The following is a 24,129-nucleotide window of genomic DNA, read 5'->3' as shown; positions in this document are numbered from 1 at the left end:
CTGTCCTACTAGAAGCTTCTAGGGCATCCAATCCACAGTGCAAGGAGAGCTTTGCCAACTGAGACAAAGAGTGCAGTAATTCTGCTATCTCTTTATTGTTGGCAAAATCTGGAAAAGCAGACATTTTCTGTTCCAAAGTGCACTGTTGATATTTTAACATATGGAACTGACAGTTGAGAGCACTTAAAGTTGCAGAGGTGTATACTTTTTTACCCCATCTGGACAGGGCCCTGGATTCTTTGTCTGAGGGAGAAGGATTCTTTGCAGAGGTAGCCTTAGATCCCCGAGTAATCACCTCTGAATCTCCTATAAGACTTCTGTAGATGAATCTATGTGAGTCAGGTAGTCTGTAGTACCTGTCAGGTTTTCTGAGGACAGGTGGGAGGGTGTCAGGGGTAAGGCTGGATTCTTGGTAAACATCATCTACCACCTCCAAGATGGGCGGGATGGCCAGAAGCCTGTGCTGGGGTAGGTCCAGAAACTCTCTTAGTCTTTTCTTGGACTGAGAGAAAGCCATCGATTCCCACTGGAAGTGTTCCCTGAGGGTGTGGAGGGTTTCCTCAAAGGAAAAGTCCTTTAGAGGTGATGCAGAAGGAATAGATTCTTCTGCATATGAGTCTTCATAGGCAGTAAGACGATTTTCCTCTTCAAAAACAGAGGAGTCACATCCCTCTGAGTCTAAATCTGATTGGATGTCTGGAGAAGGTTCCCTTCTCCCTTTGGCTGGAGTGGCTTGATTGTGGCCGGATGAAAGTGATGAGATCCTTCGCCATTTTAAGCATTCTAATTTGAAGAGGGGGAGGAGTAGTGGAATGGAGACTTTTTGCGGTTTTCTATGGAGTAGCTTTAAGTCTGGCCTGAAGAGAATCCCTTGGTGCTGTCAGTGTGTTAGTTGGAAGAGAGGGCGAAGGCCTTGAAATGAATTCTGAACTGTAAGCGGTATCCTTGGAAGCCGGTGCCTGCGTAGCGGCTCCGGACACAACCAAGGCATAGACAGCTGAAGGCCCGTTAGACGATGCAGTCATCTGTGGCATACAGGACTCCAAAGGTGTCTCAGTAGAACCCTGCAAAGTAATTGAGTCAGGCATCAGGGACTGCAAAACCGCCTCGCTGAATTCAGAAGAAAGTACAGTTGTGTACACTTACCATAAATGTAGATGTTCGAGTGTATTCACTGCTGCAGTCATCACATTTGGGTTATCTGCTTGCAGTAGCCCTCAGTCGGCCTGATTAACAAAGTCTTGGGTCCTACGTCAGTTGCTGTCTTCTTCCTTGACATCAGGGGTATAAAACATGCAGCCAATGTCATTACATCAGTTTTTCTTGCCCCAGATGTCAGGTGTCCCCCTAATGGGAAGCGATTAAACCTATAAATATACAAGGTTATAGCTCCAACAAAAAAGCAAATACACCAAAAAGCTTTTAAGTATTGAAAAGGAGAGAAGAGGTATAGCCAAAACAAGTCGGGGCTGGAGGGAGGGTAACCAGGACTGCAACAGTGAATACACTTGAATATATACATTTATGGTAAGTGTACAAAGCTGTATTATATTCTTCGTGTTTCACTGTTGCAGTCATCACATATGGGTAGATTCCCACAGCTAAGGATAGGAAGAGGAATTTAGATAGCATTAGGGCCAGCTATACGGTCCTGCAAAACTGCAGTGGCAAAGCCAGCTCTGGATTTAGAGAAAATTGGCAAATGGTAATACTTGGTGAAAGTATGTACAGAACATCAGGTAGCAGCTTCTAGGAGGTCCCTGGTAGGTACGCCTCTGATAAAGGCTGTAGAGGTAGATGCAGCCCTGGTTGAGTGGGGTCTGATCCCCTGTGAGATAAGTTTTCCATGGAGCTTACAGCAGAAATGAATGCAATGGCCTATCCATTTGGAGATGGTTTGCTTTGAAATAGCCTTCCCCTCTGTCCTGCAGCAAATGCCACCAGCAGTTGTTCAGACTTCCTTTGAGGTTTAGTCCTGTCCAAGCAGAATCTAAGTTGTCTGTGCACATCTAAGGAGTGCAGTATCCGTTCCCCTTTGTTCTGTGGATTAGGAAAGAAGGCTGACAAATAAATGGACTGATTAAAGGCCACAATGGATACCACCTTTGGCATGAAAGAGTGATTGGTCCTGAGGGATACCCTGTCTGCATGAAAGATGATGAAAGGCTCCACTGCCATAAGGGCCTGTAATTCAGATACCCTTCTTGGTGAAGTGATGGCTAAAAGGAAAGTTGTTTTCCATGAAAGGTATTTTAAATCTGCAGTAGCAGCTGGCTCAAAAGGAGGAAGGGTGAGTTTTTCCAATACAAAGTTTAGGTCCCAGCCTGGAGTTGGAGCTCTCCTGGGTGGTCTTAAATTTTTAGCCCCTCTGAGGAACTGCTTGAGCAATGGATGAGAGAAGAGGGGAGGTTCTGTGTTATAATGAGCTGAAATGACTGAGGCGTGAATTTTTATTGAGGAAAAAGACAGGCCCTTGTGAAGCATCTCAGTTAAGTATTGTAAAATCCGAGGTAAATTGGGCACTGCTGTGCTCATCCCTTGAGATTGGTTCCAGGCATAGAATATTTTCCATTTTTCAGCATAAGATTTTCTAATACTAGGCCTCCTTGCCTCTAAAATGACATCCATCACTGGTTTACTGAGGGATGGTAAAGGAGAGCTTAGGTAATTAGCCAGGCTGCTAGGTTCAGTGTTTGAAGTCGAGGGTGCAAAATCTGGTTCTCCTGCTGAGACAGCAGGGTAGGAGTCTGAGGCAGGTGCCATGGGGGTCAACAGTGACACACTGCGCAGAAGGGGGTACGAATGTTGGCGTGGCCAGTCTGGTGCAATCAAAATAATCTTTGGTTTGTCCTGTTTGATCTTTAGTAGTACTTTGGAGAGCAGAGGCAGAGGAGGGAAGGCATAAACTGATAGGTTTTTCCAGCTGAAGAAAAGAGCATCCACATTCCAAGCTTGTCTGTGGGGAGTCCATGGCTAGTCTGCAGAGGGGGTAAGAATGTGTACCCCCCTGCTTGTTTAGGTACCACATAAAAGTGGTGTTGTCCCTCTTTACCATTAACTGTCCTGGAAGAATGTGGTCCTTGAAGGCTGTCAGAACATTCTGTACAGCTAACATTTATTTATGATTGATGTAAAGGTGCATTTGAATTGGGTTCCATTTGCCCTGAATTCACTTCCCTGCCAGGTGCGCGCCCCCCGCCATGCATAGTCTGATGGGTCTGTTGTTAGGGTTTGGGCGGCAGGGGGTAGTGTGAATTGTAGTCCCTTGAATTGGTGGCAGGCCTCTGCCCACCAAAGGAACTCTAGGCATCAGTGCTTCTAGATCCCGAGAATGTTGACACCATAGGCTTTTTAGATACCATTGTAGTTTCCTCATATGCGGTCCTGCATATGGAATTAGAAGAATGCAGGAGGCCATGAACCCCAAGGCTTGTAGTATTTGCCTTGCAGATAGCAGGGGTTTTGTGGCCACTTGTTTGAAGTAGGTTGTCAAGTGAATTTGTTTCCCTGGCGTGAGGAAAGCCATCTGGGAAGTTGTATTCAAGCTTGCTCCCAGGAATATAATTAGTTGATAGGGTACCAGGTGTGATTTCTTTTTGTTTATGGTGTACCCCAGACAAGTGAGCACCCTTTGTACAAAAGCCAGATGATTCAAAAGTACGTCCTGGTTTTCTGCCTGAATTAGACAATCGTCCAGGTATGGGTATATTTGAATATTTCTTTGCCTGCAAAATGCAATGACTGGAGCTAGGCACTTTGTGAACACCCTGGGTGCAGTAGATAAGCCAAAGGGCAGTGCAGAGAACTGATGCATGTGCCTGCTTTGAAGCGTAGGTATCTTCTTCAAAATTCCCTGACTGGTATGTGCAGGTATGCTTCCTTTAAATCTAGTGTTGCCAACCAGGCATCTTTGCTTAGCATAGGAAGCAACTGGTGAAGAGTCAGCAACTTTAATTTTGGAATCACCAAAAATGTGTTAGGTCCAGGATAGGATGCCATGAATTGTCTTTTCTGGGCATCAGGAAAAATCTTGAGTAGAAACCTTGTCCCTTTTCCTCTTCTGGTGCCAACTGAATAGCCCCTATGCTTAAGAGAGAGTACTTGCTTTTGGGCCTCTGCCCACTGATTTGGAAGTAGATCCGGCCAACCGCTTGGAGTTGGTAATGTGTGGAAGCGAAATCTGTATCCTTGGGACACTATATTTAAAACCCATTTGTCCTGGGTAATGAGTCCTCAGTTCTTTGCATGAAGTGCAATCTTTCCCCCCAAAGGGGTAGTCAGTTGAGAAGTGCTTGGAAGTTTTAAAAAGAAGTCACTGAGACAGTTTACCATAGGGGGGGGGGAGTTTTATTACTCTCAGATTTGGAAGTGGAGGCCCCCCACTGCTTAGTCCTGTGCATCCCCTGGGACTGAAGCCTGGGTGCTCTGCTGGATCTGGGTTTGGACTGAGACGGTCTGGAAGAAGCAGGAATGGACAATTTCTTAGAAGGCCAATGCCTACTAAATCTTGGAGGCTGTACTTGTAAAAAATCTTTAACAGTTTGCATAGATTTAGCTCCATCTTTTTAAAAAAGTCTTCTGCCTTGTTGCCAAACAGGCAGTCCTGATTTAAGGGAACATCCAGTAATTTCGCTTTAACATGCTCTGGCAAGGATTGCTCCTTATGCCAAGCATGTCTTCTAAATACAGACCTAGATACCGCAGCCCTGCAAGATGCCTCTAGTGAATCAAAACTTACTTACCAACTTGTTCAGCAGAATGCATTAAATCCTTATTTTCAACACAATCAGAAATTAAAATCATTTTCTGTTTAAGCAATCCAGTAATATGCTGCTGATACTTTAACATACGAAACTGGCAATTCAAGGCCCTACTGGCCAAAGTTGCAGAAGTGTATACCTTCTTACCCCATCTATCCAGCGTCCTGGAGTCTCTATCAGAGTGGGTAGGATTTTTGGCAGTAGTAGCTTTAATGCCCTTGGGTCCCGGTGAAATGGTTTCAGGAGCCGCAGTAGGATTTTTGAAAAGGAACTTGTGAGAGTAAGGAACCCTGTAATATCTATCAGGTTTTCTGGAAGCAGGAGGTAAAGAGTCAGGAGCCATGCTAGATTCCAAAAAGGCATCATCAACAACCATCAACAATGTCCAGTACAGGAGGTATAGCTAACGTCCTGTGCTGGGGCAGGAGTAAGAAATCCCTAAGCCTCTTTTTAGAATCCTAGAAATCCTGACTTTCCCAATGAAAATGCTCCTTGAGAGTATGCAAGGTTTCACCAAAAGAGAAATCCTCGGTGTGTGTGTGTGTGTGTGTGGGGGGGGGGGGGCAGAGTTCTCAGCATCAGAATTCTCATAGGTAGATAAGGGTAAATCCTGGTCATCAGAGGAAACAGAAGTTTCAGAATCGTGGTCAGAAGTATCATAAGCAAACTCGGTCCTAGGCCCATTTGTTTTTTAGGCATAGAGACCTGACCATGCGGTCTGGGCGCCAATTTTCTAGGCATGGTTCAAGTTTTAGGCCTTGAAGAAGAAGATGGTGTCATGTTTATATGCAAATCAGTAGGCCTGAATACACCCTCAGAAGCTGGTACCTGCATAGCAGCTCCGGACCCATCCAAGGTACAGACATCCGCAGGTTCCACAGTTGAAGCATCTCGCGGCATACCAGACTCCTTATGGGTCTCAGTAGAGGTCTGCGAATCTGAAGTAGCGGGTATCAGGGGCTCAGAAAGCACCTCACTAAGTACCGGCGAACTGGGCGGCCTGTCTCTGTCTTTATCTTTGTATTTTTTCAGAATGTCGGTAGTCGGATGGCTTACTGAAGACATATCAGGATAATTGAACCGAGCACCAAAATATTTAGAAGCGCAAATATACCGATGATGGATAGTTTGTAGTTTAAATAAGGCACAAAACCGACAGCAAGGTACGTCGTGTTCAGGGCCTAGGCAAGGAATACAGTACGAATTAAAATCTTTATGAGGTATTTGCTTTCCACAAGAAATGCAATTATTTACTTTTACTGACATCGGTTTAGAGCAAGAAAAAGTTTCCCCAATGGGGTACATAGCTTTTAGTTGAAGACTTCGGTTCTGAAACTCGAAAATGAAAATTTCAGGAGTCGGCCGACCGGCATTTGCAAACTGCTTCTGCTTCAGGCAGTGCATGGCAAGACAGACTGATGTAATGACGCTGGCTGCATGTTTTATACCCCTGATGACCTGATGTCATAGAAGAGGAGACAGTAACCGATGTAGGACCCAAGATTTTGTTAATCAGGCCAACTGACTGCTACTGCAAGCAGATAACCCAAATGTGATGATTGCAACAGTGAAACACGAAGAACATCTGAAGACCCTTTTAGCGGTGGTGTCGTCGGAAGGTTTGGCCTTATATGGTCTGTCTCTATCCATATCTTTAAGTTTTTTCAGAAGATCTGCGGTTTGCTGACTGATGGATGCCACATCGGAATCAGAGATGGAAGACGAAAATAACAAGCTACAAACAGAACACTACAACAAATAGTTCTAGTGTTAAAGAGGGCACAGAACCGACAGTGGGGTACGTCGTGATCTGGACCTAAGCAAGTGACACAGTAAGAATGGAAGTCTCAGTGTGGTATTTTCTTTCCACAGGCGAGACCGCTATTGACTTTTTCAGACATTGGTTAGTGCAAGAAAAAGGAAGGCTCCCCAATGGGGTACTTAGCTTTAGACGTTTTCAGCTGAAGGTCGAAATCTGGAAACAGCCGACCGGCACTGTTGCGAATTGCTTCTGCTATGGGCTCCACAGCAAGAAAGACTGAGGTAATGGCATTGCCTGCTCTCCTTTACAGCTCGGACGACCTGACATCACCAAGCAAGCGACAGCAGCCGAAGCACAAAGCCCTGACTCTGGTATTTGGACCGACTGAGGGCTACCACAGCATGGATAACCCAATAGTTAGGACTGCAGCAATGAAACATGAAGAACATCTCATTTTACTGGTTTGGAAATAAAAAGAATTGTTAAAAACAAAGCAAGTACAGTGGGACTGAACACATCCATTAATCACCGTCAAGCTGTAGGTTCAACTGTGAGCATTAATGGATTGCTGAAAGATCAAGTTAAAAAAAATACTGAAAGTCTTTACAGATAATTAAAAGTGCTAATACAAGCAGCAGACCAACCAAAATCAAACCATGAGGAGAACAAGAATTCCACTACAGTGCATGTTAACTATGCAATGAACAAGGACTGTATTCTGCAGCTTGACAGACGGCAACCAGATGTTCATCCAGTGTTGGCAAATGTCGATCAGACATCTATATGGCTTATGCAAGAACACAGTGACAAGTACTACCTCAAAGGTTGAAATCCCACTAAAGAGGAAGCTCATACCACTACCACTCTGGCAATGGACTATTAAAACAGACTGGGCACAGAAACAAGAACTGAACTGACAGCAAAACCTATTAACATGACAATAAATAACAAAAATTATAAACAGGGGGCAGCCATGTGATGAACTTTGTTTGCATCAAGATGCATTAATACCAATGCAAGAAAATACTTTTAATATTGGACAGCTGGGAGCTCGGATTTGGATGAAGACTCTTATGCAAACTGATGTTAAAAATCAACTAGGCAGCACGAAGACACCAGTAGGATTCTGATCGTGAGTGGCATTGTAATTTGAATCCCGAAGAAGTTCCACCTTGGAACAAAAGCTCTAAACTCTTGTATTTTAATAAAACAGATGGTTTTGTGTGTGTGGTTTGAGTTGGACTGTTATTTTACCGATCAGAATCCTACTGGTGTCTTCATGCTGCCTAGTTGTTTTTTGTGGGTTACTCATTTGTGCATTTAAACTACTGGCTGATGTTAAAAATGTTGTGACTACTGAAAGACATGGTAATACAGTCCTGTTATTAGTAGACAACAAACAATCTCTTTATTAGCCTCTTCACAGATAAGCAATGTGACCTTAAGTTGGCATGGTTCTTATTCAGACATTATCTTCACTGACCTTATAACTGCAATAAGCCCAAAGTTATACGGGAAAATGTGCCAAGATTCTGTTACTTTTTTTGGAAAATGACAACTGGCAGTTTTGTGAGGAGCTCTAAACCAACATTAAACTGGCCAAAAGGTAAAACAACCTGATAAGTATTAAATTCTGGGTAACTACATATTGCCAAAGCAGTGAAGTGGATCTGTTTAAAAGCTTTAATATGCAGATGACAACTCAAGCAGCTGAAGACTGGAGAAGTGAGCCACCAACGCAAATGTTCACTATGAAGGGATGATACAAACAACTGGTGTCAGAGCCATGGACTACAACTAAATGCCAAGAAACGCATAATAGCATCCTTCGGGAAGTCATCCTCCCCTGGTAACTATCATAGTGACAACACACCCTTAAGAGATGACCCAGGAGTCAGGGATTTGGGGACAAACAGACAGAAATCTAGCCTTTCATCATCATGTGTCTACAGTAGTGAGGAAATCATTCTATGTTGTGCAACTTATGAACAATGGTATGGCATCTAGGTCCAAGGAAGTCATTATTCTACTGTATTTGGCATTCATCAGACCTATAGAGTACAATGCCCACTTTGATATGAACATGTCTTAGGCAGACCGCCTCAAGTCCCTATCACTGTATTCTGTCTCCTACAGGCTGCTGAGGGGGAGATCTATGCCTAGCATACAAAGCATTGTCAGACCCCACTCCAATGGACCTCCTGGATATCCACAAAAAACAGCACCAGAATTACTAATTTTAAAGATGTAAACCTTGTCGGTGATGATAACAGGACCTGCTGGAGAGACAGGTATGTATCCCAGAGACTACCCCATCTCTAGAACAGGCTCCCCATCCATGTGAAACAGAGTTCCTCCCTAACCCAGTTCAAGTGTAACTTGGTCAACTGGATGGGGAACAGGAAAGTCATCCCTGGTTTGGCACATACGTCTCTAATGGAGATAGGCAGCCTGTAAATGGTTCAGCTCTCAGGCCCCTGCTTGCAAATGTTTCATCTCCCAAGCACCTGCTTTCACTTACCAAAGGGTACCAGAACTTGTTAGAGATTTGGGATGCATGGCTACACTTAAAAAGGCTCTTGTGGTCATTAGCATAGTGAACATTTATGAACCTATGAAAAGATACAATAACATTTGAAACTATTAACGAAGTCATGAATACATTAGTCTGCTTGAAAACTTACACTAGGAACAATGCAACTATTTGAAACCTTACAGCAGGGATGATACCACTATTTACATCTAATGACTAGGGCTACACTGTTATGTATTTCTATGACTACAAAACCTTAACTACACAAGATTGACAGTCAAAGAGAAAAAAAAGACAGGCATCGTAGATGCTTATTGATAAAGGGTTACTGGCAAAGACACCAGATTACATTAGCCTCCAAATACTTACCCCCAAGACCACCCTACTAGAGATAAAACATTTAATGTGAGAAGTAACAGCCTTTCAAGACGGAGTCTTGATCCTGATTCAAGGCCAGAAGGCAGATACCTAGAGAAATATATGCAAATGTTTGGACTACTGATGGAGGAATGCATGGGACAGATGAGATAGATTATGCCCACTTCTCAGGGAAATACAAAACTTGGACACAATTAGACAAATGCTACGCCTCAAGGGAGTAGGTTACCTTAACTAAGGGGTTAAGTTACTCATCCAATAACACTTTCAGATCATGTCCCATTACAGGTTAAATTTAAAATTATGAAAAAGATCCACTGGGGAAAAGAATGTCACTTTCCTACATACTTCTAGGAAAAAAGACGTTCTGTAAATGGTTAGAACAGGTATTGACAGAATGTCAACATAAACTAGAGGGGGAAGGGGGAATTAACTCACAGATAGGAGATGTGCAAAACTAAGTTCACAAATAAAACAACGTTAAAAGCAAAACAGCTATGGAATGAATGTCAATACAAATACTTAAAGGCTACTACAGAAGTAAAAAAGATTACAACAGAAAAAAATGACAGACTTAAGAGAAAGGAGATGCAGGCAGCAAGAGAAAACATACAGGAGTACTTAGAAAACATTAATGAAGTTAGAGCAAACAGCACTGAACTTCATAGGTTCATAGGTAGGTACTAGGCTATTGGCCCAATGGCCTACGTAAGCCTAGCCAGCAAGGTACCATAGCTTACGCCACCCAGAAAGTTATTTTTTGTGCCAGTGTCCAGCAGAGACACAGAAGTGATCCCCGGGGTGTATTTCCTATTTCCCATCCACTTATCAAGATTTTTCTTGAAGAGTGCTAATGAAGAACTTTGCTTGACATAGATGGGTAGCTTGTTCCAGAGTATAGGAAGTCTCTGGGACAGGAATCTATCCCTCCAGCGTGTCCTGTTTATTGTGGTGACAAGGTTTAAGTCCCTAGAGCGTGTAGCTCGGAGGGATTGGGATTTCTTTAGGTGTAGAATGTCCAACAGCTCTGGATTTGACATAGCTTTATATGTTAGGCAGAGATCACCTCGGAGTAGGCAATATGCTACGGAGTAAAGCTGGAGTTTTTTGAGGCAGTCAGTGTAAGACATTTGTTTGAGGCCAGTAATCCTCTGTGAGGTACTTCTCTGGCCTTTCCAGCTGCTGCAGTTGTCTTGTCAGGTACATTCCAAAAGGGGCGTTGTACTCTATATAATGGGTCTAATGAGTGACGAGCAGAGGGGAACAATGACCTCTTTTTTCCCGGATGAGAACCCTTTTATGATGAGGTGTGCCTCGTAGAAGGACTTCCTGACTACTGTGGCGATGTGACTATCAAAGGAGAGACTACTGTCCACCTGGGTCCCAAGGTCTCATCACGCATTCGGTGTTAAGTAGATTGCTACCTATGTGGTAGTTCATGGGTACAGAGTCTTTACCAAAGGGGATGACACTGCACATTTTGGCACTGAGCTTGAGGCCATGGCTCTGACACCAGGCATCTGTCTCAGTGAGGCCCTTCTGTAGGATGTCCACATCATTTGGGGACTTGACTATGGCTCCTAGTTTGCAGTCATCTGTGAACTTCGTTAGCCAGAGGCCTTCTGTGTTAGCCTGTACTTCAGAGAAGTAGATACCAAACAGGAGAGGTCCCAGTACGGAACCCTGTGGTACTCCACTTGTCACTGCTTTGAGGTCAGATTTGGAGTCTGCAACTTTTACAGTGTGAGTTCTGTCAGTGAGCCAGTTGGCAACCCATCTTGTGACATAGGGATTTATACCTAGTTTAGTGAGTTTAGCTATAATTCCAGAATGGAGGATGGTGTCGAAAGCCTTGGCGAAGTCAAGATAGGCTGTGTGAACCACCTTACCCTCATCCACGGCTTTGGTGACTGCCTCAAAGAAGTCGATCAGGTTCAGGAGGCATGATCTGCCTTTCACAAACCCGAACTGGGTGGGATCCAGAGTTTGGAGGTTACCAATGTTCATTCTTAAATGTTAATCCTAGAGCTGCAAAACTCCTGTCTCAAAGCTAAGGCAGACAAAATGTCAAAAGAGAGGATGTACAAAAAAATCAAAAATTCAGATCCTGGAAAGATGGAATTTTAACTGGACAAAATATTAAATTATTAATACGATTACTAATAAGATCATGGAGCTATGTCAGGGAGAATCAGAGGTATAAATTGGAAAAAATACAGCTTATAGAAAAAAAATCTAAACTCACTTTAACAGGTAGATGTTACTAAAAAAGACATGCAAGAAAGAGGTAAGGCAGGCAATGAGACAGCAGAATATAGAAAAAAAAAACTCTGGGAATAGACAGAATTTCCACTGAGATTTGCAAAAGAAGAGTTGCTCTTGATAAAAACTTGGGCTAAACTTTTTAATAGCATCATACTGATGGAAGATCCTGCCCGATTTCCGGGCACAGATCTAAAATGGCAATGATCCCAAAGAAGGGAAGATCATCTAAACCAGCCTCATTCTGGGCCATTTCAATCGTGAACCATGATTATAAGATTTTCACAACAATTCTAGCTAAGAGATTGTCAGGGATATTACCTAAAGGGATAGATCATCAGTATGGCTTTATATTAACAGTACCCTGATGATCCAAACGGATGCAGAAATAAACAAAACTCTGTTAATAATGATAGGATTTGATGCCAAAAATCATTTGGCAGAGTCAGCTGGAAATTCCTGGAAAAAGCTATGGAAACATATGGGTTCCCTCTGGAATTAATACAGTTAATATCTCAGCTATTTGAGTGTGTTACTGTAAGTTTGAAATGTAAGAGTAAATTACTGCAGTGACTCAACGTAACAAGATGCACCTGGGTAGGAATGCCCACCATCGGCCCTTCCCTGGCAGCAAGTGCAAAATAAGCCAATATAACAGGTTATATATAAAATAACTCTAATGAAAAAATAGCACTTTTTGCAGATGACATCATACTTTACATTAATAAACCAGAAAATGATCTAGAAACGAATACTTTAGAGGAATTTAACAACAGCAGGATATAAAATAAATGAACCAGAAACAATACTATTGCAATAAATTATATACCTACACATCAGTTAGTACAAAAAATTGATTGTTTGTGGGAGTATTCCAGAATGCGACATTTAGGGATATGGTTAAAACAGGACTTAGACCAGATGGCTCAAGAAATGTGCTGGGAAACTACAAAGAAAATAATTAAGAACCCAAAGAAATGGAAAATATTAGCAATGAATGTAAAATTGTTCCTGGTGCTCCTGATATTTTATGTAGGTCAGGCATTGATGTATTCCCCCCAGGGAAATATTTGGGATACAATTTAAATATAAAGGATAAAGGAATTTTTCTAGGACATTAAATAGGAGACGGTTTATTGAATTAAAAAAAAAAAAAGAAAGAAAAAAAAAAGAGAGCGAGAGAGGGTTCTGTGGGAGAAATTGACATTGCCAGAAGAACAAGGAGGCTTGTGGATGCCAGAGCTGTCGAATTATTTTAAGGCTACCCAATGCAGACTGCTGGGATTACTGCAAAATCAGAAGCATAATACAAAACAGAAGAAAACGATACAAGATCAGGAAGCTGTACTAGATGCTTTGGATAAGCTACTTTATGGAATGTTATAGACAGAAACAGCAAGACAAGCTCTGCTCAGAAATACTTACAACATACTGTTACATGAGTAAAAAAACAGAAGCCAGTTAGAAACTGGGAGACAATATTACCCATCGGATACAGATTAAGACACAAAAAGGAAGAATCAAAAGATACATCAGTAGGAATGTGGACAGCAAAGAATAAAGATCCCAGTTATTGGGAACAGTTAACAAGAGAAGATAAGATGACATATTACAAGGAAGTATAAGGCATGCTTGGCTTATGGCAGGTAGACAGCCTAATTTATACAGAACGGTAGTGGAGGAGTTAAAAGGTGCACATGGAGCATTCAAAACCTTAAGAAACCAGGTGTAGGTACTTTATAATGGAGACTAAAATTACTAATCAAAGCTTATAAGGTTCTGGCTGGCCAACATACACAAATGGGAAACAGATGGAGGCAGGATTGGAATCAGAGACTACAAAAGCAATTCACTAAACAGGACTGAAGGGAAATCTGTATGGCTTTAAGATAAGCCACAAAATCTTATAAATTTAGAATTTTTGCATCAAAATGTTTACATTGGTAGTTCTACACAACAGCTAGACAACAAAAGATGTTTCCACAATCGGTGATTATCTGTTGTAGATGTGACAGGCTAGAAAAGGGATACTGAAGTAGTATGTTCTGGGAATGTGGGGAATTGCAAGGGCATAAACAGGTTTCACTCATCAAGGAAATGAGGTTATTGAACTGTTTAGAAAACAAATATTCCAAGCACATAAGATCTCTGATAGCATTGCTTCTGATAGTGGCAAAATTACGAGGAAGTAAAAAAGTAAATATAACCAGACTCTAAGTTTTTAAGAAGTCAAAGAAACAAAATGGCAAGACACTTAATAAACAAATCGAATACACAGGAACTATGTCTGAAGCAGATGAACCAGGGAGAATCCCAGTATTAAAACAATAGGTTACCCCTGGGAGGGAGAAAACCATTCCTATTACCATATATTGAAGGATCTGAGTTCTTCTAGACAACAGAGATGGAATAAGGGGCTTCATGGATCTACCTGTAAATACTAACTATAAATGTTTTACTTATTTCTTTTTGTTAGCTTTTCCTCTTCTTAATTCTGGTTCACATGCTGATGCAGTCATATCATTGGATTAAAGAAGAGAATTTGGAACAACAGAGTGAATACTATAGAAGACAAAGATTATGCTCACTTGAACCAAGACATAAAATCAGCTAATACTAGAGAAATAGAAAGGTTAAAAATCTACATAGGACCTGAACAAATGTGTAAGACAGTCTATATCCAGTTGACCTCAGTAGGTCAGACAACAAGTGGATTTTGTACATCTGTAAACTCTGGGATTTGTTTAAACACATGCCTATATTCAATAATATCCATTAATAGATGTAATGATTCCAGAGTAGGATGATGTGTACCATACACAAGGACTGCACAGTGTGTAAATACAGTTATGTTTAATTGCATTTCTAAATTTCAGAGACTTTAAACAAAAACGTTCTGTCTCATCTGCAGAAGAAAAAGATGCACTCACCTTTACCAGGGATGTTAGGAAGTCGCTCTATTTTAAACTCATTGATGTTTAACATATAAAAAAATCTGCCGTCTTCATTTAATATAACAATGCCTGAACCAGAAGCAAAATGGAAAACCTTGGCATCCATAACTGACAGACCCTTGAAAAAAACAGATCAAATCATACAATAAGAATCTTGACTTGCAAAACACTATCTGTATCAATACCATCAATGAACCTGGTAATGCAATGAACATGATTTCTTAGTTGCTATGACACGACACGACAACCACCATTTTTTTTTTCTTTTTGTTCCTGATTCTCCACTGATCATCAAGCCTCCATCTCGTATGCTCCCCAGAGGGGAGAGCATTGTGGACCATTAAATCTGCTAAGGGTCAGGGTAAAGAGACATGAATGGTGGCATCATCTTCTGGAAATCAGAAGTTTTCTTCTTCAGACTACTTATTCTTCTAACCATGCCTGCTACGTTCTAAAGTGCTAGCATGAAGTCATCATTATCTTTTAAAAGTGTATTCCCCACCTCCACAAATGACAGAAATCTCAATCCAACCTGCCTGCCCTGAAGGCAGTGGCTCCCAGTCTCTGCCAGGGATGCACAACAGTCTGCACTCTGAGAATGCATCCTCCAAGTTTCTCCACACAGAGAGGTGAACAGGTTTTAGCTCATCACTCCTCTCTTTTCCCTCAAAGAAGAGTCTCCAGAACCTCGGTCACTAATCAAACCCAGGTTATAGACTGTATAAATGGGTTTATCCTGCTAAGTCATATAGCTGGCTGACAAACATAAATTTAAAGGACACCTAAGCATACGTTTCTGCCAGATGTGGTGTAAAAAACAGCTTTACAGTGTGCCAAATCTGATACATTAGTAAATAATACAATTAACCTTTGCCAGTGTCACCTTAACAGGGAAGAAAATATGGCTGACATGTGTGGTTCGGTCTGACATGAATGACAGAAAAAGGCAACAGTTTCTACTAAAAAAAGTAAAGGAAAGAAAAGGGAAGGGAATGAAAGGAGTATGGGATAAAATGCTTCCAAAAGGATTCAAGGCAGATAGGTTCACAGGTATACACTAGGCTAACGACCATCACGGTCTAAGTCTAGCCATGTAACCCAATCCAATTGTGTCCCCTTGAAACACACAAGTCTAAATTGGAGGGATATGCTAGTTAGGGGGTTGCTAAAAGTTATGTGGTGGGTATATTAGATAGGAAATATTAACTGCTGGTCTCTACGACAGATCACAGTCAAGAAATACAAGAGATTTTATTAAGTAGAGATGAAGGAATGTGAAGTCACTGAAAAAGAAACGGATTTTGTTCTTAGTAATATTTGTATAAAAATGATGTAAACTGCATTTTACATTGTAAAGCAGTCCTTTTTAAGATGTACTCTGAGGTTTTTAAAATCTGAGGTGAGTGAATGTTTATCAGTGTCTGCTGTATGTGCTAGGGATACTGAAATAAAAAGTACTTTTTCTTAGTTGTAATTACTTTTATTCATTGTACTGTCTAATGTAATGTACTATATCCAGGCTTTTCACTGTATTAAAATAAGAAAGGATGGAAAGATGCAAATTACAGTTAATAAAATGTAATTGTGGATTGCTGGGGAAGGACCGTAAAAAGTATATTGAGCATATTATATACGGAATTAAAAGACAATTTCACCTGTGTTGTAGAAGATGATGTCTAGACTATCATCCTTAGTTTAAGTTATAAATAAGTAAAATGGCTTGAAACACTAAAGAAACTGATGACAGGCATGAAAAACAGTAGGTCATTCCTAAATTTGTAAAGAAAATAACTTGGTTTTCTTTCTACTACCATCTGCTTTTTATTGCAGACAAGGAGTTTGCAACTGTAAACATTAATCATGACAGGTCTAAACGGTGTGCTAAATGAAATCTACAAGGAACAATGTAATTAACATGTGATGGGATCATTGGCAAGCATTTCAGTGAAACAAATGTAATATGAAACTGTGGGGAAGAGTACAGTTATACAAGTAAGTTCCCTCCCCAGCAACCTTAGTACTTCAACGCATTAAATTTAACAGAGAATAATTCACTTTAATTATTTATGAGTGGCAAGCAAACTTCATCTTAAAGCTAAAAGCTAATGTTTACTGAAAGCAAGCAAGTTGTTTTTCACACCAAGTTCTACTGCGTGTATACATTATATCTTAACTAACACTAAACTACTATGTATGAATGCATGCTACTTCAAACCTACCTACCTGGTTAACAAAATGAAAACATAAATAAACCAATTATTTTTGCATGCTTCAAAATGAAAAACATACATTTCTCATATTTTGGGGACATTAGTATAGAGTAACAAAGTTGTAGGCCGCGGTGGTGTAGCGGTTGGCATTATCACCTCACAGCTTGAGGTTCTCCCATTCGATTCTCAGCTGGTTTGCCTTCTGAGTGGGGTCTGCATGTCCTCCCCGTGGTCGAGTGACATATAAAGACATGCAAGTAGGTGCGTGCCTGAATAGGTGTGTCTTCTTTGATGGTTGGGAGTTGGGCTGGCAACTCAGCACCGTAAAAATTCACTGCCAATCATTAGCGGACCGGAGTTCCGCTGTGGCAACCCCTAATCGGGAAAAGACGAAAGACATTACTAGTATAGAGTAACAAAGTTAAGAACCATTAACAGTATGATTTAAAACAAATCATAATGAGAAGAGTGAGGATGTAGGTCTGCTAAGCTCTTAACCTTTCAGTCCTAAAGGTTTTATGTTCACACAAGTTGCAAGTATATATATAAATGTTTTACCTTTAGTCGAAAAAGCTCAACATCAAACCTAATTTGACTGATATATAAAGATTGAACATCAAAACAATTTTTTTTTTTTTTTTTGGGGGAAGTCTCCTCGAATCCCCAGACCCCTTGTTACTTACATATACCAACTCTGAGATGGCACAACAGTGGGAAAAGGGCAAATGTCCAGTCCTCCCTGTACAGCGACCTTCCACTAAGTAATGCTGGCATTCTGCGATAAGATTCTTCAATAGCCTGTGCTGGCATTACAAAAGCTCTATCTTCTGAATGTTTGACTAAAGGTATGGATCCTACATATCTACATATATAAATGTGTGCGTGCGCGTGCATGTGTGTGTGTGTGTGTGTGTGTGTGTGTGTGTGTGTGTGTGTGTGTGTGTGTATATATATATATATATATATATATATATATATATATATATATGCACAGACACACAAACATACACACATTACATATATATATATATATATATATATATATATATATGTATACACACACACACACACACACTTACATACACATATATAGACACACACATTTATATATTTATATTTATATATATATATATATATATATATATGTGTAGATATATATGTATAAAGTACAGTTGTGTACACTTACCATAAATGTAGATATTCGAGTGTATTCACTGTTGCAGTCATTACATTTGGGTTATCTGCCTGCAGGTAGCCCTCAGCCGGCCTGATTATCAAAGTCTTGGGTCCTGTGTCAGATGCTGTCTCTTCTTCCATAACGTCAGGTAGTCAGGGGTATAAAGCATGCAGCCAACGCCATTACATCAGTTTTTCTTGCCCCAGATGTCAGGTGCCCTATAATGGGAAGCAATTATATACAAGGTTACACCTCTAACATAAAACAAATACACCAGAAAGCTAAAATACAGTAAACAAGAAGAAAGGTATAGCCAACAGAAGTCAGGGGGCTGGAGGGAGGGTAACCAGGACTGCAACGGTGAATACACTCGACCATCTACATTTATGGTAAGTGTACACAGCTTTACTATGTTCTTTGTGTTTCACTGTTGCAGTCATTACATTTGGGTAGATTCCCAAAGCTAAGGAAGAGAGGAGGCAGTTAAGAGAGCATTAGGACCAGCTATTAAGCCCTGCAAGACTGCAGTGGCAAAACAGCTGTGGATTTAGAAAAATTAGGCAAGTGGTAATGCTTGGTGAAGGTATGTACAGAGCTCCAGGTAGCAGCTTCGAGGATGTCCCTGGTAGGAACACCTCTGAGAAAGGCTGTTGAAGTAGATGCAGCCCTGGTAGAATGTGATCTTATCCCCTCTGTGGGGTAGGTTTTCCATGGTGCTTATAGCAGAAATGAATGCAATGGCCTATCCACTTAAAAATGGTTTGCTTTGAAATGGCCTTCCCCTCTTCCCCTGCAGCAAAGGCAACTAGCAGCTGTTCAGTTTTCCTGAGAGCCTTAGTCCTGTCCAAATAAAATCTAAGTTGTCTGTGCATGTCCAAAGAGTGCAGTATTCGTTCTCCTTTGTTCTGTGGATTAGAAAAGAAGGCTGGCAAATTAATGGACTGATTAAGGGTCACACTGGATACCACCTTGGGCATAAAGGAAAGATTGGTCCTGAGGGACACCCTGTCTGTATGGAAGATGATGAAGGGCTCCACTGCCATGATGGCCTGTAATTCAGACACTCTTCTTGCTGAAGTGATGGCTTGAAGGAAGGCTGTTTTCCAAGAAAGGAATTTCAACTCTGCAGATGCAGCTGGCTCAAAAGGAGGTAGAGTGAGCTTTCCCAATACAAAGTTAAGGTCCCAGGCTGGAGTAGGGGCTCTCCAGGGTGGTCTTAAATTTTTAGACCCTCTGAGGAATTGTTTCAGCAGGGGGTGAGAGAAGAGGGGTGGCTCAGTATTGTAATGTGCTAAAATGGCTGAGGCATGAATTTTAATAGATGAGAAGGAAAGGCCCTTGTGGAGCATCTCTGTTAAGTATTGAAGAATATGCGGTAAACTGTGCACTGCTGTGCCCATCCCCTGAGTCTGGCTCCAGGAACAGTATCTTTTCCACTTTTCAGCATAGGATTTTCTAGTACTAGGCCTCCTTGCCTCCAGAATGACATCCAGCACTTGCTTACTGATGGATGGTATTGGAGAGCTCAGGTAATTAGCCAGGCTGCAAGGTTCATGGTTTGAAGCTGGGGGAGCAGAATCTGGCCCTCCTGCTGGGACAGCAGGGAAGGGGTCTGAGGCAGGTGCCATGGTTTCCAGCAGTGACATACTACGCAAGAGGGGCTACCAGTGTTGGTGTGGCCAGTCTGGTGCAATGAGAATTGTCCTTGGTTTGTCCTGTTTGATCTTTAGCAGAACATTCGAGAGGAGAGGCAGACGGGGAAAGGCATAAACTGAGAGGCTTTCCCAGGTGAAGGCCAGGGCATCCACTTTCCAAGCTTGTCTGTAGGGAGTCCTTGTGCAGAATTTGCCCAATTAGTAGTTCTGAGGGGAGGCAAACAGGTCTATCTCTGGGCTCTCCCATTTGTTTCTCAAAATGTTAAATATCTTTGGTTCCAGTTTCCACTCGTGTGGGTCAATGAGATTTCTGCTTAGGTCATCTGCCAGTGAATTTAGCTTGCCTGGCAGGTATTGAGCTTGTAGGTGCAATTGGTCGCTTAAGGCTGTGCTCCACACAGCCATGGCTAGTCTGCAGAGAGGGTACAAGTGGGTTCCCCCCTGCTTGTTTATGTACCACATAACAGTGGTGTTGTCTATCTTTACCAATAATTGTCCTGGAAGAATGTGGTCCTTGAAGGCTGTCAGAGAAGTCTGCACACCTAACATTTCGTACTGACTGATATACAGGTGCATTTGACTCAGGTTCCATTTGCCCTGAATGCACTGCCCTGCCAAGTGAGCCCCCCATGCATAGTCTGATGCATCTGTTGTTAGGGTTTGGGCAGCAGGGGGTAGAATGAATGTCTTTATACAAGGAACGATAGTAATCATTAATTCCTGGTCCTGAGAATGCTGACACCATAGGCTTTTTACATACCATTGTAGTTTCCTCATATGCAGTCTTGCATGTGGAATTAGTAGGATGCAAGACACCATGAACCCCAGGGCTTGCAGTATTTTTCTTGCAGATAGCTGGGTCTTTGTGGCCAGTAGTTTGAAGTAGGCTGTCAAACCTGTTTCTCTGGCGTGAGGTAGGCCATCTGGGAAGTTGTGTTCAAGCTTGCTCCCAGGAATACAATTTGTTGGCAGGGTACTATGTGAGATTTCTTTTCGTTTATGGTGTACCCCAGTGAGGTTAGCAGTTTCTTTACAAATGCCAAATGATTTAATAGTATGTCCTGGCTTTCTGCCTGAATTAGACAATCGTCTAGGTACGGGTATACTTGAATATTTCTTTGCCTGCAGAATGCAATGATTGGAGCTAGGCACTTTGTGAATACCCTGGGCGCAGTAGATAAGCCAAAAGGCAGTGCAGAGAACTGATAGTGCATGTAGCCTGCTCTGAAGCGTAGGTATTGTCTGCATGATTCCCTTACTGGGATGTGCAGGTAAGCTTCCTTTAAGTCCAATGTTGCCAACCAGGCATTTTTGCCTAGCATGGGAAGCAGCTGATGAAGAGTTAACATTTTGAATTTTGGGATTACCAAAAAGTTGTTTAGAATAGACAGGTCCAGGATAGGACGCCAGGAGTTGTCTTTTCTGGGTACCAGGAAAAGTCTTGAGTAAAAACCTTGTCCCTATTCCTCTGCTGGGACAGGCTGAATAGCCCTGATACTTACAAGAGAGAAAAAGTACAGTTTTGTACCTACCATAAATGTAGATGTTCGAAGATCCACATTGCTGCAGTCCTTACATATGGGTAGTCCGCTGTCCTCGGTCGGCCCGAATACCAAAGTATTAGGCTGACGTCGGTCATGGGCGCTCAGATCTGACATCAGAGCGTCAGGGTATAAAAGCGCATGATCGACGTCATATCCTCAGTCTTTTCTTGCCCCAGATGTCAGAAGGCCCTAAAAGAAAGGCCACAGCCCAAAAACAGGATACCTCCCAAAAACATGCCCAACAACAACCATCACCCAAACCAGATAACCATGCCAAACTACAGAGGGGAAGGAGGGAGGGTAAATTGGACTGCAGCAATGTGGATCTTCGAACATCTACATTTATGGTAGGTACAAAACTGTACTATGTTCTTCATCTCACATTGCTGCAGTCCTTACATATGGGTAGAATCCCAAAGCAGAGGTAAAGGGAGGATGGCAAAATCATAAAGCATTAGGAGCTGCTAAAATGCCCTGTAATATTGCAGTGGCAAATCCAGCCCTAGACTTAGAATAAAGAGAAAGGTGGTAATGCTTGGAAAAAGTATGTACTGAACTCCAAGTGGCTGCTTCCAAAATATCTTTTGTAGCTACCCCCCGTAGAAAGGCAGTAGAAGTGGCAGTAGCTCTAGTGGAATGAGGTCTGATTCCAGCCGGAATCTCCTTACCATGATGGGAATAACAGAAAGAAATACAAAACCCAATCCATTTAGAAATAGTTTGTTTTGAAACAGGTTTTCCCTGAGAACCCAAAGCAAAAGAAACAAACAACTGCTGAGACTGCCTGAACCCCTTGGTTCTGCTCCAATAATAACGTAACTGCCTGTGAATATCCAAAGTATGCAAAATCTTCTCCCCTTTATTTTGAGGGTTTGCATAAAAAGTAGGCAAATGAATAGTTTGGTTCAAGGCCACACTAGAAACCACTTTAGGCATAAAGGAAGGATTAGTGCAGAGATACCCTATCCTTATGAAAAATCAGGAAAGGTTCCACCGCCATAAGGGCCTGTAATTCAGAAACCCTTCTTGCAGAGGTAATGGCCAACAAAAAAGCAGTCTTCCATGATAAATACTTTAACTCGGCAGTAGCTGCAGGCTCAAAAGGTTGTAGAGTAAGCTTTTCCAACACAAAATTGAGATTCCAAGCAGGAGTAGGAGCTCTACGTGGGGGTCTTATGTTCTTTGCCCCTCTAAGAAATTGCTTAAACAAAGGATGAGAAAATAAAGGAGGGTCACAGTCATAGTGAGCAGAAATGGCTGCAGCATGAACCTTTATCGAGGAGAAAGACAAACCCTTGTCCAATAACCCAGTAAGATATTGAAGAGAAACACTTAAATCAGGCTTGGAAACATCAAAGTCCTTCGCTTTGCTCCAAAGAAAAAATCTCCTCCATTTATCAGCGTAAACTTTCCTTGTACTAGGCCTTCTGGCCTCCAAAATAACATTCAAAACTTGTTGTGGAAGCTGAGACCCTCCAGGGTCTAAAACAGAATATGCCAGGCTGTGAGATGCAGAGACTGAATCTTGACATTGAGGAAGTGATTGCCCTCCTGAGACAAAAGATGCGGAATCAAAGGCAGAGGCCATGGAGGCTCCCGTACCAAACTCCTCAGTAGTGGGTACCAGTGCTGTCGAGGCCAATCCGGCGCTATCCGAATCATGGATGGCTTGTCTATTCCGGCCTTCAGGAGTACCTTTGGAATGAGAGGCAGAGGTGGAAAGGCATAGACATGAAGATTGTACCAACTGAATGATAGAGCATCCACCTTCCAAGCTGTGGGATGAAACATTTTTGTGCAAAACTTTGGCAACTGGTAATTTAGTGGAGAAGCGAACAGATCTAGGTCTGGAGTCCCCCATAACACTGTCAACTTTTGAAACACATGAGGATCCAGTTTCCACTCGTGAGGATCCACAATTTGTCTGCTCAACACATCCGCTAAGGAGTTCTGTGCTCCTGGTAGAAACCTTGCCTGAAGATGGAGGTGTAAACTGAGAGCAGTCTCCCACAAAATCATCGCTTGCCTGCAAAGAGGATACGAATGGATTCCCCCTTGCTTGTTGATGTACCACATGACAGTAGTGTTGTCTGTTTGAATCAACACCTGTCCTGGGTGAAGTAAATCCTTGAAAGCCATCAATGCAAATTGCCTGCAAAGAGGGTACGAATGGATTCCCCCTTGCTTGTTGATGTACCACATGACAGTAGTGTTGTCTGTTTGAATCAACACCTGTCCTGGGTGAAGTAAATCCTTGAAAGCCATCAATGCAAATTGGACAGCTAACATCTCCTTCAAGTTGATATGCAAATGTTGAAGTCTGACAGGCCCCGTGTCTTGCACCCATTTTCCATTGAGGTGTGCTCCCCAAGCCTTGTCCGAGGCATCTGTCGTTAGAATCCGACTCGCCTCTGGTCGGGTCACAGAGAGTCCCTTGTTTAGGTGACATTCCTGAGCCCACCACAAAAATTATTTCTGAATGCAAGGTATTATCTGAATGACAGTGTCTAAATCTTGGCAGTGTTGTGTCCATACATTTTTGAGATACCATTGAAGCTTCCTCATATGCAGTTTGGCATTGGGAAGCACCAGAATACAAGATGCCATGAACCCCAAGGCTTGAAGGACTGTCCTTGCAGTCAGCCTGGACTGTAGAGACATTTGATGGAAATAAAGAGAAAGGCTTCTTTGTTTGTCCGGGGTCAAAAAGGCCATCTGGGAAGCTGTATTCAGTCTCACACCCAGAAAGTACATGTCCTGAGAGGGTACTAGACTGGACTTTGTTTCGTTCACAGAATACCCTAGGCATCTTAACACTACCATCACATACTGTAGATGATGCAGAAGTTCGTCTTTGTGTTGTGCAATAATCAGGCAATCGTCCAAATAAGGAT

At 42.0% G+C, this 24,129-nt stretch overlaps 1 protein-coding gene across 1 annotated transcript in view; it reads right to left on the bottom strand.

Annotated features, from left to right (window-relative positions):
* Window positions 1-24,129, bottom strand: part of VPS16 (VPS16 core subunit of CORVET and HOPS complexes) — a 1,917,946-nt gene that overhangs the window by 1,407,625 nt on the left and 486,192 nt on the right. Inside the window, exon 5 of the mRNA XM_044060689.1 lies at window positions 14,626-14,767. Coding sequence (XP_043916624.1) covers window positions 14,626-14,767 — 142 coding nt within the window. The remainder of the gene's footprint in view (window positions 1-14,625; window positions 14,768-24,129) is intronic.

Source organism: Protopterus annectens, chromosome 2.part0, assembly GCF_019279795.1.
Source record: "Protopterus annectens isolate FY-2018-M chromosome 2.part0, PAN1.0, whole genome shotgun sequence".
NCBI lineage: Eukaryota > Metazoa > Chordata > Ceratodontiformes > Protopteridae > Protopterus > Protopterus annectens.
Note: the sequence above shows the minus strand (reverse complement) of the source record. Positions and strands in the feature narration are given on the sequence as shown.